The sequence below is a fragment of the Brachyistius frenatus genome, unplaced genomic scaffold, assembly GCF_029030835.1.
Source record: "Brachyistius frenatus isolate BFR_SWC_R1_liver_20210118 unplaced genomic scaffold, ASM2903083v1 Contig_115, whole genome shotgun sequence".
NCBI classification, from domain to species: Eukaryota; Metazoa; Chordata; class Actinopteri; family Embiotocidae; genus Brachyistius; species Brachyistius frenatus.
In genome coordinates, this window is record NW_027210714.1 from 400,103 (window position 1) to 418,078 (window position 17,976).

The 17,976-nt window shown below is 41.3% G+C and overlaps 1 protein-coding gene across 1 annotated transcript in view; it reads right to left on the bottom strand.

Moving 5' to 3' along the window:
* The window catches only part of LOC138629399 (disintegrin and metalloproteinase domain-containing protein 12-like), a 74,797-nt gene that overhangs the window by 35,478 nt on the left and 21,343 nt on the right, over positions 1–17,976 (bottom strand). Inside the window, exon 4 of the mRNA XM_069713056.1 lies at positions 1,156–1,234. Coding sequence (XP_069569157.1) covers positions 1,156–1,234 — 79 coding nt within the window. The remainder of the gene's footprint in view (positions 1–1,155; positions 1,235–17,976) is intronic.

Below are 17,976 nucleotides of genomic sequence, written 5' to 3' on the forward strand. Positions count from 1 at the left end.
GAAATTCTGATGAGCTGGCCGAGCCCAGACGGTGATGGTCCAGCTCTGGTCTCACAGCAAGTCTCATGTGGAAAATATTGTTCATTTTTCCGCGTGGGTTGGACATTATTGAATTATATTAATCTCTTCTGTGGATTTCAGCTTTAAGTCAGCTTGGCATTTTGTACACAGACCTCACAAGCTGTTTAGTATATATTATGCTTTCTCTGTAACTGAATGAAAATTAGATGTTTAATTGCTTTCCAAACTGCAAATGATCAAATCCCTGAAATGAGGCGTGCTGGTGGAAGCTACAAGGCCTAAAAAACTGTTCCACGCGGTTTAGCCACATCAAACTAATTCATTACAGTACACGGTACACTATAATAGCTTTTCTTTTTCCAAACCTCAAAATAAAAACCTTTCAATAGCAGGATATTTATGGGTCCATGGATGATTGTTTTCAAAGACCCACTGTATTTAAAAGCAGAACAGACTTTGCTGGGGAAAACCCTACTGAGCTTCATGAATATGACCAATATTTAGCATTGACGCAAAATACATGGCAGTATATATAAAAGTATGCATGTCTCTGTAAAACCAGTACATTGATTTAGAGACAAAGCTGTTTAAAAGATGCACAGATGTAATTTAGAAGAATATGCTCTCTTAATTCAGCAAGTATAAGGCTCATAAATGCAATGACAGGTGTTGAATATTTCACAGTCAGAAGTGCACTTAGATGTTCACTAATTCAATATTTTTTTTAGCTGATCTACATAACAAACCATTTTTGGGACTGGTTTCAATCTTATCCATTATAAAACACTTCAGCTGCTCTCTAAAACTGAGTTTATTCTCTGACCTCTGTCTGCCTTATATTTCATTAAATATGAATCTGCTGGCTCAAAATGGGACTACTCACCTACACACACTCTTCTTTATGCGCAAGACTGCCCAATTCCAGGTGGTTTAAAAGTGGGACTAGCTGCAATATACATTTTTCTTGACTTTCTCACTGACCCAAATATTAGCACAATGAGAAAAGTTTCACAAAAGGCCAAAGTTCATAGGAGCTGCTGGGGAGGTAGTAATACAGAAGAAAACCTCACGAATTCAAGATCATGAGTTTATTATGTCACCTTTAACAAAAAAACAAAACAAAAAGAAACTCACCGTGAAGTTGTGCAGGCCTGTGACCGCACTGCCGTCTTCAAGGTAATGGGTTTCTGTGTAGTTACTTGCAAACAGCCCCCTAGGAAGGATAAACAAGGACAACAAATGCTCAGGATTGATCCTAAGGGGCTTTAAAAAAAAAAAAAAAAAAATCAATCATAATTCCACCAATGTCAGACCTGCATGAAAGATAAAAAGTCTGATGTTACTTTAAAAGTTAACCCTGCCTTAGGATAGCACAAATCGAACCAAACACCTGCAGGCATGAAGAAACAAAACAGATTTTAAAAAGGCTGCAGTGACGTTTTTTCCATAACCACTCTCACATTACGTGCATGCACCACTAAACTACAATTAATATGCATTCCATATTCAATATTCAATCCATAACTTATTCCATGTGATACAAGTGAATAATAATTTGCTTTCACATTGCAGACATGAGCAAGTAATAAGCAGATGGGCATAATAATGAACAAAGCACTTGTGGTTACAGATCAACTTTATATTAAGAACTTTATATTAAAGTATTATACATATACTAAATTACCACAGTTAATAAAAACTTACCAAATAATATAGAGTACGTCAACATTGAGAACATAGACAAAACAAAAATGGATCGGGTCTCCATGTCTTAAAAGAGAAGCTATTGTGATATTCCTTAAAATGCAATGCCACTGACGACCACTAGGATCTGGCTGGAAAAGAAAACTCTGTCTCTCATTCAAAAAACATCAACTTCTCTCATAGGATACAAAGTTTAAAAATTCTTTCCACAAGTCATTTTGGTATCAGTTGCTAAATTCACTTTTTCTGATCACAGTGTAGGTGGTCCTTCTGAAAATAATTTCACAACCAATTAGATATCAGGCCTTGGTATGTCTCATGTATGTTTGGGGGCGTGTCTGGTTTGATTGACATGCCTGGGGTGCAGCCAGTTTGCAGACACAGGTTGGTGTTCATCGTGTCCTCGGGTCCTCGATCAGATCTATGAGTTAGATCCAAAAGGAACAGCAACCTACAAACCTTTCAGAGCTTCCTGTGGCCTTTCCAGGCCTATTGTGGGTGATTATGGGGGGGGGGTGAGTTCACCAGATAACCTCTGGGCTGTGCTGTCTCTTCACCGCAAAGACAATAAACGTCGATACCATCACAGCCCTGCTATAATATTGGCTGCCCCTCTCACCACCTACGGGGGTTACCGAGCACTGCTCTTTCCTCTGGTGGAGGGAAGGACACTCAGCAGGGAGGCAATCAATAGATAACCCAAAAAACCTAGGCGGACCCCCTCCTCCCGGGTTGATTATTACAACATGAGGATCTGTATTTGTGTTCATTATTTGTACAAGCCAGTATGAGAGTGTCTGTCCTCTATGTGTGTACTGTACATGCAGTGAGCACATGTACAGTGTTACACTCCAGGACATCAGCAGATGGTTGGCTGGTGCTAATACACAGCAGAGGAACAAACCTCAGCAGGCAGCTGGGTTCTCTTACTGACCTCACCGCTGACAACCCAGCTGGGAGTTTCAGCTGTAACAACCCGGGGAAGGGGGGGGGTTATTTTGTTTGGGAGCTGTCAGCATGAGACACAATGCCTCCCCGCCCTCTCGTCCTCCACGGAGCCAAAGAGCTGGTAATAATCATCGGATCAAAGTGAGGCCAAAGAGGAGAGAGAGCCAAATAAAATGATGTGTTTCTTCAGTCTTAATTAGGTCTGGGCTCTTGGTCGGACACACAAACTCAACATCTGCCCACAATAGACAATCCAGTGTGGTGAATGCATGTGTCTGCTTCACTGCTTGTCTGTACGAGTGTGGGCAGGAAGGAACATGCTGCAGACACCCATGTGTCATCCATATGTTACTTTTTTTTTTTTTTACTTTCAATGAATGAGCACAAGGGGTTTACTGCCTTCCTCAAGGACACAGAGAGAATTAAAGCTCGAAGGTTTTCGTCACTGCAGGGTATCAGATCAAAACTTAGTGGATTACAGCAAAGATATTAGCCAAGGTCACCGGTCACTTCCACACAAAGAACAGTTTTTGTGCTGCTTCTGAGTTAGCCTTCAATTTCTACTCTTTTCAGCTGCCTCTCTCAAAGGCTGGACCCTTGACCGCATCAGTAAGGAGAGTTTTCCAACACACATCCTGCTCACAACTCCATTAAGACATAGATTGACTCCATTCAATGTAGATTTGACAAAATGAAGACAACCGAGCAAGTCTCACATCTGTGTCACATTACTTGCACATTAGCAGTTCAGCTCAAATCCAGGACTGGTTCACGTACCAGCCAGGAAACACGAATACTTTTTTCCAAGTTAAAAACACGAAACCACATCTCTGTCCACCTGAACAATGTGGTTACTGTCGAACTACAGGGCAGTCCATGTGTTTGTCATGAAGATAACAGCTTACATACTTCAAGAACTACATTTATGTTCGTACCACTGTAATAAATTTAAAAAAAACTACAGATTAGTGCCAAGGTATGCAATATATCGATATACTATCAATATCTTGAGATGTGACTTTATATGATTTTAGATTCTGTGCATCATAATATTGTGATATGGAATAACTTATCCTGTTCTGTTTTTTGCCTTTAGTCATCTCCACATTACTGATAATCATCGATGAAAAATCTCATTGTGTCAATATTTTGTGAAAGCGTCGACAATAATCGCTACAATATCATCACAATATTGAGTTTTTTGATGAAAACTATTGTGATATTTGATTTTGTCCGCAGACACATCTTGCAAGGGCCACTAAAATCATCACACTGGTGTGCCTGTGTGCATCAAAGGGTTAAATTTGAAACCTTCAGCGAAGATTTAAAAAAATATCCAGTTATATAGCGTGTATCGCAATACAGATGAAAAATATATTGTTTATATTTTATGTCTCCAAGCCCTACTTGTGTTACTGGTCAACAGCAGGAACATAACGTGGACATCATGAAAGGAGATTTTGCTCTAAAAAAAAGGCGGCAATTTATACACTTATTTGCCCAAACAAGGACTGTGTATTTTTCCTCCCTCATCACTGACACTGAAAATGTAAGGAAGGGATTTTTTTTTATTAAAGAGCATGAACAGAAGGAATAATTACATCATGCAAAGCCTGTATGCCTTTGAATGTTGTTTAAAAACAGACATGAGTAGAACATATTGAAATACCAAAAAGAGAAGAACACACTGGAAAACATACAAAAGAGCCCTTAATGCTATTTGCTACAATGAGTCATCAAAGTGCAGAGGCACATACACACAGAAACCCTCCACTGCCTGCCACCCAGCTGACAACAATTATGGATGCATCTCATCCATGCCGAGCGATGAACCATCAGCCAGCTTCATCGTGTGTCTGATTCCGCAAGCCACTCGCGCCACATGGCTGCAGCAACTCACTGTTTATCAATCAGTGGGCAGTTAATGAGGCACAGGGAAAAGGAGGGTACAGAGGGTCGCGCCCCGCCATTTAAAATGCATTACCCACAGGACGGGCCTCCAGCAGGGCTCCGTCTGACTGACAGGGCGTCGACACTGGGAGGAGAGGCACTGTGAGTCAACAAGATTCCACATCCCGGCTATTCAAGACTGGAACGTGACGGCAGCCTGACAACCAAAACAACCATAAAAAAACAAATAAAAAAAAAACACCACAATTGCTGCAAATCTGACGAAACAGGAGGTAAATAATGCTGAGTTTTGAGATTTTAAAACACAGAAATCTGAGCAATATTTGTTAACTTCTCTGCGTCTGTTCGACAGGCACACATAATTACAGTTGCCATGATTTCATCTTGTCATACTGTCTACGAATTACTTTTTTAAATAATAATATATCAGGTGAGGGAAGAGTCAGATTTGCCTGTCAGTAGATTTGACGAAGCAGACAGAAAGACAACGAAGTCACTTCAAGCTAATCCTGAATGCCAGCGACTAAATGTCACTTCTGTTCTTCCTGCATTAAATGATCATTTCTTTCATGTTATATCTCTGTTCAATATTATCAGCGTCTTCTGTCTTTCTTTGTATAGAGACACACCAAGATTTACACTAAGTCTTATCTAAATGGAAAATATAGACATACAGAAGAAAATGCCAGGAGTAACCATTTGAACACATTTCCTGTTGTGAATAGTCTAATTGAGAAAACATGAACATGATAACCTTGAAACATTTATCTTTTGGGAAATTTATCAACAAATTCCACGTGTTCGTTACATGTGGTCTTCATTGTTTGTTCTGCTTGAATGCAGAGGAGTGTAAACGGAGAGGTGTGTGAGGTATATTAATTGTAACAGGCTTGATGAATTGGAGTTAGAACCTAATCAATCAACAGCAAAAAGGAGTCTCATTTGTAGGTGGATGCTGCATATGACCTCAGCAGAAAGGTCCTGAATGTCCCGGCAATCATGCTGGACAAAGTATTTGTGAGCTTTACATGCTAATGAAACATCGGTTTTCCAATGATAGTGACACACGATTGTACATGTAATACTGTAAAGTTGTGATGTGATTAAGGAAATAACCAAGTGTCAAAGCTTAAAGGCCGACGGAGAGCTGAGCTGAAGTCACGTACGAGCTGTAAAAACACATTCTCAGCAGCAGAACGGAACGTTCAAACTATTTGGGACACTTTTGATCAAAACTTGGAGGAAAAACAAACGTTGGATTGATTATGTGACTGCATGCCAAGACAAGAAAGAGAAATTCAATTGTGGGAAAGAAAGATTTCCCTACATAACTGTTATCAGGTGGCTTAAATGAGCAGCGTGTAGCATTTTGTGACATCTAGGGGTGAGGTTGTGTATTGCAACCAACCGTGAACACCCCCCGCCCCAACCTCCCCTTCCAATCATCTAAGAGAATTTACAGTTGCTACAAAACTCGCGAAAAATGCGACTGGCTTTCTTTATAGACAGTGAGCTACTGTAGAAACAAGCGATCCAACACGGTCAGCGCTAAATTGGATCAGCCGTAGGGCAAACACCTAAAACTCTCTGCTGCTGTGGTTGGTTGTATAACTGCCAGTAGGGGGATCCCGAAACATAATCTGAACCCTAACTTTAACTTAAACCCAACATAAAAACCAATCACAGGCAGAGCATTCCTCCAGCTGATCCAATCTAGCACCCACTGTCCCACTGTGCAACATGATGTGCGCCATGGAAGGGGACCTGCTCCCTCTGTAGATGTTAAGGGCTTATTTTCAGGTAATGAAAACACGATTCATACTTTCAGGTGATTACACACTAATGAAAACATGATTGTGAATATTGTAATCTTTTTCTGCCAATGGATCTGCCTGTATCTTACACAATGAACATTTAAGGACAAAGTCAGAACTATGGGGAAAATTACATAGTTGAGCAAAGCTTGTCCCTGCTGTGTGGACATTATAGAACGATTCTATGTGGCTGAATATAGGCCAGATCAGTTGTCAGTCAATTGTCAAAAATTACTTTTCAAATTCAAGCTCTGCGGGGAAACTCCTTCTTCTGTTCATACGGTTGAGAGCAACCAGACTGCGAGCATAATTGAGCAAGGAAAAGGTTCGCAGCACTTAACATTCTGTGACAATAATGGCAGTGCTTAGAAAGTACACTAATTTCCCTTTTTGAGGTACATAAATTGCATATCCTTAACTGACCGCCACGCTGACACCATAGCTTTCATTCCCATTGTTGGAATAGAAGCAGGATCAATGTCCAGTGATTTCCCAGTCACGGTCTCTGATAGGTCTCATTAAACTCAGACAACCTATTAAGGGACTTCTGGACAAATCCTCGAGTTAACTATGATAAATGAGAAGCTAGACCTCAGGAGAAAGTAGCACTTGGGAACCGTATTCTGTAACGGAAAGCTATTCAGGACAAATGTAAAGATAAACATTTAGAACAGATGAAATCATCATCAAAGAAATAGGTTTCTCGTAAAACTTAATCTAGGCGCTCCAATTAGTTCGTTACATTTCAACCCAAAGACTTGCGAGGCAATGTGGTAGTAATAATGTCCCTTTGCTTTTATGTGGCAAGTGGCAAGAACCCAGCTTCACTTGGAAAAAGCGGGGGGGAAAGTGGGATTGTGTGCATAAAAACCTACAGTAGTGCAAACCAACCCCTAATGCCAAAAAAACCTTGTCTCAGTGTTAGAAACATTTTTTTTTCCAGGAGCGAGGGAAGAGGGCCAGTCGTTCTGGCTGTGATCTGTCTGACATCAGGCAGTGTTGCAAGCCACTGCCAAGTAGAGCAGAGAAACAGAATTCCCCTTGCTTACCCTGAGCTCCATGCAACTCCCATTCTTCATGAAGCATGTCATGAACAGAACTGCTAGAGCATGCCAGCCAATGATTCCTGCTAATAGAGGGGGGAGGACGGTGAGGGGGGGAAGGGGGGAGGGGGCAAAAGGCAGATGGTTTTGACTTTATTTATATAAGCTGCCATGTTCAGTAGCGAGCTAGCATGCAGCTCTGTCGTGCCAGTGGCTTCAATGCCAACGCTCCAGCAGCAAACACGACAAGGGAAAGACACAGAGTGTGTTTTTTTTGGCTTGTGTCAAGAATGCCTATTGAGTTCTAAGTACAAAAATGAAATGAAAGCCTCTCATATTTATTTTACACAGAGCAGCTCTGCTTTGTCTCTGCCCCACTTTCAACCCATCCGAAGAGCTTCATTATGATTCTTTACACCTGTATGGCTTCCCGGGGTGGTTAATTGGTCAGCAAGATGACCAAACTGAATGGCCATTAGCAGCAGTGGCACGCAATTATTGCACTGACTGTCACCGCGAGATTGATGTGGTTAAGTCTAGGCATGCCCCGTGAAATCAATAAAGTGTCATCTCTGAGCAATGTCTGCGTGATGGATTACTCCACAAGATCCCAATTACAGAGACGGGATGATGAATACCGCCCCAACAATGGATAAGATAATTGGAATTAGGGCAGAAATGCAACACTAATCTTTGATAAAGTGTGAAAATAATGATGCAGACTATCCTGAGATACACAAGTCTGCTAGTTACTATAAAAAAAAAATAACGGTATTGTTGAGTTCGAAACATACCAAGAAATGGAGATTTCTGGATATAGACACATGGATCATTTTTGGTCACTTAGGTATGAGAATTGTTTTTATTTCAGCTGTACCTTAACATGGTTGCATCTTGCATCACATTCAGCACCTGGCAATCAAATACTGCCATTTTGTCAAAGTGGTTGGCATCAGAGATACGCACAAGGTGCTCTTTGGAGTCTGCAACGTGATCACCGTAATTCCCCAGGTCAAAGAAGGAGGTCATGTGAGGGATTGCAAAGAGTGACAAAATCTACATTGCAAGTAGGATGGGGCTGGTAGGATGGAATAAACACTTTCACCCCAGAGACTGGTTGAGTCAGGTCTGGTGTTACCAGAGCCACATTCACTGCATGAATATATGTATCTGGTCACGCCCTACTGAGGATTGTTTCCAGTCATTGCATCCTAATGGACATAAACCTCAGGAACATTTTCAAACTATTGGAGCATTCTTTACCCAATCGGCATTGACTACAGTATAATGCATGTTGTACATTGAAACTCTACCACCGCCATTATTGTTGGGACCACCCGCACTGGTCGCTCATTGGTCTTCCCTTCGGGATTAATTAACTTTTTTCCCACAAGTTATTATGGTGTTGTTATCTAGTTATTATGGTGTGGTTAGCTAAAATCGTCCCTTTTTCCATCTCAAGAAGACATATTTTTGGAGGCGTGTCTGTTTGATTGACAGGCCTGTGGTGCAGTCAGAGTTCCAATATAGGCGGGCGGGGCAAAGTGCCCTCTGGCTTTAAATCAGATCTCGTCAGGTTCACCGCTCACTCCGTCCGAGCTCGTCCAATTAATGTCCTTTCTGGCTCCAAACCACTCCGAGCTAGCAAAATGGCGACGGCTGAAAAGTCGAATTCGAGGCTTCATTACGGCAGTTCAAAAACAAATAGGTGACGTCACTGTTGGTTGCCGCTTGGCCTAAACCTAAGGCAACTTGTGCTTGTGTACGAAGCACCAGCAGGCTGTGATGAAACGGCAGTATTTGACGCCCTGTGAGGAGAACGGGCTGCCAGCGCACATCCCGGCGTGTCATCAGATCATGGGAACACTGCCTTTCATTCAGCCACAGATCATTCCAGTCTGATGAATACAAGGAAAACGTTGACGTCTTATCGGCTCTTCGTGTTTTACACGTTGGGTTTTATCTCAACATACAGGCGTGCTGTGAGTCACAAAAGCATAAATACAGACAGCCACACAAAGGATAACAAGAAAGGTTCAACTTTGGCTCAGATGTGGTCTGCTTTTGTTCCCCGTACAGTAATCATGTGTTCCCTCCTTTGTTTCTTTCGTCTGTTGTCACTTGTTGACACGTAACGTCAAGTCACATTTGCCTCTTAATTTGTTTCGCTTACACCGCAGTGTCTGTCACCCAAAAGCATGCATGCAAACGACAAATAGGGCAAATGGTATCTATGACAACCGTCACCCTGAACATTACGATCACCCGCTCACACGAGTTACCACAAAGCAAGCCTCACTTATTTCTTCTTAAAAGACCTAAATAGTAATTTTATTGTTCATGATATCACTGATCCGCAAAGAGCAAGGAAGAGTAATAACATGCGACTAATTAAAGGCAGTTGATTGGCACAGTATGAACTCTAAATGGTGTGTTTCAGGTCAAATGTAATATGCAGCTTTTCTTCTCCTTATGATAGCAATTACACAACAATCAAACTTCAACTGCAGTAAAAAAGAAATATAGAAAAATCTTGGCAGTTTGTCCCAAATGGGTGGGTTTTTTTCTCTCTTTCTCTGTGGCATGGGCCAGTGACATTGTTATTTGAAACTAATTATGCCGGGTGCCAAAGGAGCAGTCTCTCCGATCGCCTTTGTTGCTGTGGATCACTGGAGGGGAGATCCTTCATCCTGCTTTCTACTCTTATCAGCCCCAAGGGCTTCTGTTCCTCTATGGCAGAGAGCGGGCCTGCATCTTGAGTTCCCTCCGGACCAGCTCCGGCTGTGAGTCGAGTGTACAGAGGTGTGGGAAAGATGGAAAGAGAGAGCGCGTCCCTGGTTGGGAGCAGGAATTACATGTGCTGGTAGCAGAGTGTGATTTATGCACGTCTATGTGGAATCGTGTGTGTGTGCTTATACACATGCAGACACTGGCTGAGGATTGTGTACGTGTTTCGCAGAGCGAGCTCATGGCTTACAGACCATGCAACACATTCTTTTCTTTCAACACTATCAGCAAACCACAACACTCCCTGCCTGATTTCCTAAACTACTTATTCGACCCTCAGTGCAGTCCGTATTGGAAAATCAGGAAGGAATTATAGAACTTAATGATTTCCTAAAGTATGTTGCAAAGTCTGGGAAACAAAATTTTAAAAGGGCTAGAACACCCAAATTATAGTGAGACGTTTTCACTGGAACTACAAGGTGCGATCAAAACGTTTTGAGACTGCGCCTATAACCAAAAACCATACTTGATTTAAATCTTGCCAACATCCCCTTCAACAGAGTCCCTTTGTGCAGCGATATAAAGCTCCCAGCGCTCCCACCATACTTGGCACGCTCCCAGGAAGTCCCGTTCCGTCAGCTCGTCAAGCAGTGTCTGCGGTTTGCGCTGAATCTCTTCCGCGAGAGATGACTGTGTTATTGCGGGCGAGAAACTTCCAGGCGAGTTGTCATGTCGGAGAACCCAAGTGCCATCGTATCACATTTCAGGTTGTCTGTGCCAAACGTTTTCCCTCAGAACGTCACAATAGAACTCGGTGTTGACAGTCTGACTCCAGGGTGAGAATTCACGCTGTCCAACCCCACGAATGTCACAGACGTTCTTGCCCCTTTTGAAATGGGAATGCCACTCAAAACTCATCACATGGCTTTTTGCTTCATTGCAATAGTCTTTCTCAGGCCTTTCAAGGGTCTCTGTTTCGGATTTGCTGAATTTGACACAGAATTTAATGTGACCCCTAATGTTCAAGGTCAATTGTGAAATCGCAGAATCCTGGTCACAACGACACATGTGCTTATGTTGAAACAGCGACGTAACTTTTTCATGAAAGTTATTGCTTTCCCATGCTCTATGTGTGCTACAGGAACAGTCTCTGAACTATTTGATCACACGTTGTACATTTTACTTACGAAATAGTCCCTACGAAATCTGTCGGCCAAACAGTGGAACGAAGATACTCAGGGGAAAAAGCTGCTTGACTTACATGTGTTCTTTTGCAATACTGTGGGCATTCAAAAGATTTAATTCAGCTCCTTTATATTGAGGTGTAATCTCAGAGGTGGAGATCTCATAACCTGGTCAAGTCTGAAAATCTCTCTTTTAAAATAATTTTGAGGAAAAAACCTTTCAGAAACATTTGCCTATTCATGTCCTCGAGCCTTTTGCAACATCGGGAAATATTAAAAGCCCACAGATGGAACCTGACTCGATCTAATTCATATTCCCCTCTGTGGGTACATTTCAAGTGGAAACAAAAAGCGTTACGTGCAGCTTCAAAACAATTAATTGCATCACACAATTTTTGTTTTGTCTGCTTTCTGCATAATTTTTTAGCTTTGTTTGTGTTTTTTTTTTTTTTAGATCATTATGTGGGTTAAGGCTGAGGATGAGAGGAGGTACCGAGGAGGGGTGAATGCAAAGTCATTTTGGGGACGGGTTGTACTAACAGAACAGTTTCGAGCCTTCACCATGAATTAAAATGCTTTGCAAAGAACTGGCCCAAGGCCCAACGCTCATGCGTCTATATTCACTGGAACCTTGTGCTTTAACTAATGAGAGACAGGGGAAATCCAAACAATCAAGTCCATCATTCTTTTCACAAGGTAAATGCACATGGAAATTAATTAAACCTGTCTGTACCTGGAGACGCCCCATCCTTTTCCTGACCCTCTCCCCCGCCTTGTATTCCCTTAGGAAAATCAAACAATTAAGGACTGAATACAAATGTATCCCCCCCCCCTTTTTTTTTCTTCATGTCTTTCAACCCTCTGATTGTGTCAGTGAGGGAGACGTCCTCACTCTTTCCAATGCACCCTGACCCTGGGTTCTTTTAGAAGATGACTGACAGCAGAGGACAGCTACAGGATTAAAGGAAGGAGAACAAAAACAACTACATGATTTAAGAGAAATGAATCTTTAGTGTAACCCGCAGTGTCAGAATCTTCATACATTTGCAACAGGTGTGGTCTCAACTCAGATAAGGAATTAAATGTCCAGTTTATTTGGTAATTCTGTGCGCTTCCCAAATCCCTGAACATTCATACATTTTCACCAGTTAATTCAAATTGATTTTTTTTTTTCTGCTGTGAATACCGACAAAAAAATTCTGTGTTTCTTTAAATCAACTTTCAATATTATTCCACCTCGTCTCTAAAGTTGGTAACAGATTTCCCAATAATGCACCGCCAGATCATCGATCGTCCATGGTCCGTTGATCCCCGGAAGGAATACAGCTCCTGTTGTTTCGCTGATGCACCCAGGAAGTGGAACATTATTGGTTTTCTCAGAGATTGTTTGCAAACATCACATCATAGATCTTAGCGTACAGATGGAGCACACAGCTGGGGCTCATTCAGTTTTACAGCATGGATGACCCATTGAGCACAAAGAAAAGGTGAGCAGAGCTGATTCGCATCCAAATACAGAACATCCCTTTGTTAATTTTCATCTGCATTTCAAGCAACATCAATTGCCAGAGTGGAGCCAGCCAAGATTGTAGATATTCCGAGGTTAAGAGTCAATAAAATAAAAAGCCTCAAAGCATTTTCAGTTATTGTCTTTTTTGTAACTTAGCAAAATTTGTAATCTATGTTTATGGTTGAACCCAATTTTCTATTTAGATAAAATGCAAACCGAGTCAACATCACATATTTTGTGTGATCCACTACTTCACGTTTTTTAAGTGATCCAAAGTTGTTGTTTTTTCAGTGATGGGACACAATTTTTGAATATTCGAAAAGTCATTCAAATATAAAAATCTATTGGGTGTCTGGTTGTAAACGTTACTCCCTTCAGAAGGTGGCGGTAATGCACCTGTTTGCTAGCCACCGTTAAATAACACAAGAAGAAGAAGAACACGTTGCTAGCAGACTCTAGAGCTTTGATTCCGGAATAGATTTTTTTTTCTTTAATCGAATAGTTCAGAGTGAATTTCAAATAGTAATTTTGCTTGACATGCTCATCCCTTTTTTTCTTTTCTTCGGTGTATAAGATTATATTTTCTCTAAGGTCTGTGCGGCATCAACTTACTCCTCTAACTTGTGTCAAGAAAGCAAATACATGTATTCACCAAAACGTAGAACTATCGTTTCAACTTTAACGCCTAAAATTGCAGGAGAAAAAAAAACACACAAGAGGACGTTCTCTCAGTGTCCGCGATGGTAGCTATGCTCCTGCATCAGTCGCAAAGAGCAGTTTCCTGCTTAACCACATGTGAATTTACAACCTGCCTGTGACCCCTTCCTTCGGAAACTCTGTTGATGATTTTTAAGGAAACTGTGTCATGGAGTCGGGCTTTGATTCCGTTGCGTCCCTGCACCCCAAAGCAGTCCACAGCCTCTTTATCAAACCCTGGCAGCTCCTATTGTTGTTGGCAGCTCACTCCTGTTCTCAGTGCTGGAGGGATTAGGTGAGAGTGAGTGAGTGGGAGTACGGGGGCCAATCGAAAAGAGACCCTACCGTGTCCCCTACCCCCAACAGGGAGTTATTAGATATTGCTGACGACAAGAAAATAAATGTAGCGGGAGAGACGTGGAGGAAGAAGGGGGAGCTGCCTTCACGATCCATCTGACAAAGTAAAAACACCAGACACCTCCAATCCAGACACACATCCTTCCCATGCCTTCTTTAACTCCCTGTGTGTCCATCGCAGCAATGTGGGGCCTCAAGAGTCATACCCTTAATGACGAGTGGGATGGGAAACCAAAAGCATCTGCTTTCTGCATGACATCTAGACAGGGGAAGGCTCCAGGTCTTTGACTTTTCTCTGCACCATTTCTTTTTATCACTAAGCTAAATTTAGCAATGAAAGAGCCATCTGAACTCAAACTCCTACACAGGTTTCCCATTGGGTCTTATTCAGATTTGATATTTTAAACGAATCAAAAGCAGGAACACAAAAGGGGAAAAAAAAAAAAAAAAAAATGAAGATGAATTCACCAGTGTGGTGAGGTTCATAAGTGCAGATGCTGGCTGCTGGTGTTTTTTTTTTTTTTTTTTTGCAGTGCTCGTCAAGTGGAACGGATGCAGTTTATGCTTTTCATTCAGAATTCATTTGTCACAAGGACACTGCTCTGCGTAGGTGTGTGCTGGGCAACAGAAGGGGAAGAGATGTCCGAGATCAGGCTTCCTTCGGCCCAAATCTGAGCGTCTGACTGATGACCACGCGTGGCTTCTTCGCTCAGTCAGTGACCCCACACACAGTCAAAGGAAGGTCACTGGACTGTGAGAACGCAGAGAACAGGATGGAGCACAAGTAGAGCGAGCACTCCCTCCCGCCTGACATTAACTCGCACTGTAACTCCAGCAAATGTGTTTGTCTATCTGTCGTAAGGGAGGATAGAAGCCAGACTACGAGCCACGACTCATTATCTTCATGGTCAGCTGCCACAGAGGTCAAAAACTTGGGCTGGTTTTGTTTATTCCCTTTGGCACCTATAGCCTTGAGAAAAAGAGATTTCACTTGTCGAGCTTTTGCTTAAATAGGTGAAAGGGAAAGACTGTGAGCCAGAGGGAAAAAAAGACACATAATCCAATGGGAAAGAACATAAAAAAGAAAGACAAAGATAGAAGGCCTTGGATATCTGAGACTCTGAGACTAACACCAACTTCTGTACAACAAACTCCTTAATCATCCCACCAGTAACAGGGCTACATTTACATGCTGCAAATCATGTCATCATAGACATTTCAAGTCGTGTCTGCCAGTTCATATTCACATTTTAATAACCATGTCTTGCACTTTTGCAGCAGTAGAGTGTAAAATCATGCATTATTTCTGACAGACATACAAATCAAATATCTAAAGACAGAGTGTGGGTTTATGCTCTCTGCATTTCAGCACACAAACACGAGCCCCTGGAGGTCTTAGTCTTATTTTGTAGCTTATTTCCCCAATGGCTACATGTATACGACAACTGTGGCATTATTGCAGGCATTTTGAAAAGATGAGCATAGTTACAGATTCCAAGTTTGGTTATTGTTGTCATGTGTTACTCTAAGATCCACGCGATGCTAAAATTACAGTAATTCTGTGTATTTTCTTTTAAATCAGAACACTAATTGCTGAGGAACAAGCAATAAAAATGAGCAGTCACGCAAGCAAAATGTTATGTTTGCTCATTTGTTTGTAATTTGGTGGTTTTATGATGAAAAAGAAACATTTTTTTTTTTAAGCATGGAAAGGAACATTCAGTATTTCCCTGGAACTAACCAATTTAACAATCTTGATTGTAATGTATTCTAGCAAATGACAACTAGCCAATGATGGCTTTTAATAACTGCAATACTGCGATGTGAATGTATCCCAGCATTCTGTATTCATAGTGGAAAACAATATTAATCTTCCAAGTGACACAATACCAAATGTAACTCCATTAACTCTGTGTGTTGCTCAGTAATGTCACATGTAAATATTAATCATACATCTCATCAAGACATGGACAAACTGTACATGGATAAAAAAAAATTTGGTCAGGGGAAATGATTATTCATCACACATTCAAGAGATGGATGGAGAGTCGGGTATAAAAGAAATTATATACTTAGACTTTATCGGCCGCCTGGAATATGTTGAAAATTACGTTACGCTCTCTTAAATGTTAAATAGCTGTTACAGAAAGGTCTAAAAATGAAACACATGGCCTGGTCTACCTTTAATATTCCCTCCGTTCATAGCTTTTAATGCAATCTTATCCTAAAAAACGCATAGGGTGCCAGTTTAAAATGACAGGCTGGCATTTACGGGTAAAACACAATGGGCTATTGTTCCGACTTTGAATTGTTACATTAATTCCAAAAACCCTGCACACCAGGTTCAAGATCAAACAATGTATGAGAGAGCTCTTAAAAGATGAGTCATACAAAACATGGAAAACAACAGGGTGAGGGCTGTTAGGCTGCCTCTTTGTTTGATGTCTTCCAAGACACAAAAACAGTCCACTTGTTTCTAAAATCATGACCTACGCAGCAGCACCCAGAGGATATTTGCTCATGTACCCTTTGATGGGCCAAATTTAGAACCCAAGCAGAATTAATTTGCTGATTTCGGGTTGATTTAATGGATTACTGAAACAGAAAATTCTTGAAATGCATCCACCCATTTTAAATTGTATTGTTTTCATTTAAAATGCATATCCATTAGATTAAACCCAGTTTCAATAGCATTCTTTACAGCAAAAGGAAGGCATCTTTATTTCCACGAGCCTCCATAAGCTCTTTAGGGAAGTAGTGAGTGATGGCTTTGTTCTCCAGAGAAAAGCGTCTGCTTTCAGCAGGTTTCAGTTGGCTGTGGACTTTGTGTTGATGGGAGAGAGGCTGAGGAATAGATCTACCAGCTGGAGTCCTGAGACCCCTGTGGTCTGTCTGGAAAAAGGCTCAGAGTGGATAGGAGAGGACCCCTCTGACTGTGCAAAAGGTCTGTTTAACCAAGTCATCAAGTATATTCCTCAGTCTTTATTTTCGTACTTATAGTGACTTTATTTGAATATTTAACCTTCATAGTGAACGCTAGAAGGTTATTTTTTTTACGTTCACCTGCTGAAGGAGTAAAGATTCCCTGTGCTCACCTTGTCTAAGTAAAAATACCAAATGAGGGGACAGGAAGTTAAAGAAGGTAAACTGTTTGTTTTTGTTTCACAATTCCTACAACTTTGGGGTACAAGTGAGCTTAAAGGTACCATATTTGATATTTTCCTGGTGTTGTATTTACAGTTTTGATCTCCATAAGAAGATCATTTTGGGGTTTTAAGTACCAAAAACCATCTTAACCCTTTCATGTATAGCCTCGTATGGGATGATGCAATAGTGTTCACTGTAGTGGCTGATGTGCAACTATGCCATCAAAACAAGAAAACAACATTTGAATAGCTGTCCACTGTAGTGACCTCTATACATGAAAGGGTTAATATAGTTTGACGTATTCTCTTCCAATAACAGGTTGTTTTTCTTTTGCTTTTGAGGCACATTAATATCATTGATCCACTCTTCTTATTGGCTGACTCTTGTCTGAGTAACGCACATCCAGGTCAAACACCCAGGTTTTCATTGGCGTTGTAGGTTGCGAGCTCCACAACAGACTGACCTCTCGGTATCCACATAAAACAGGGCGGTGACGAGGGTGGACACGTGTCACGAGTGTCATTTTCACAAATTTACGGAAGTCCAAATGGGACGGTTGCTGAATACAGGCTGTGTGCATTTCTCAATGGACAAAGATATGGAAATACAATTTTATACAATATGGGACCTTTAATGATTGGATGGATGGTTTCTCAACCACTAAAACGCATGCAGAAACACAAAAACAGAATGTTTCAATGCACCTCACTGTTCTACACCCTGAAAGAAGGGACAAACTGTTCAGAGACCTTTCCAGTGTAACCTCCTAATTAATTAAGAACATGGAGTCCAAGTTATTAATTAGAGCTCTGAGCCTCAAAATAATTGGAGGTTCTGAGAAGGTAATTCAAAAGAGGGAAGCTCCTTCCAAAGCATTCCCTTTTGAAGGAAGCAGTTAAAAGGTGCAGGCGCTG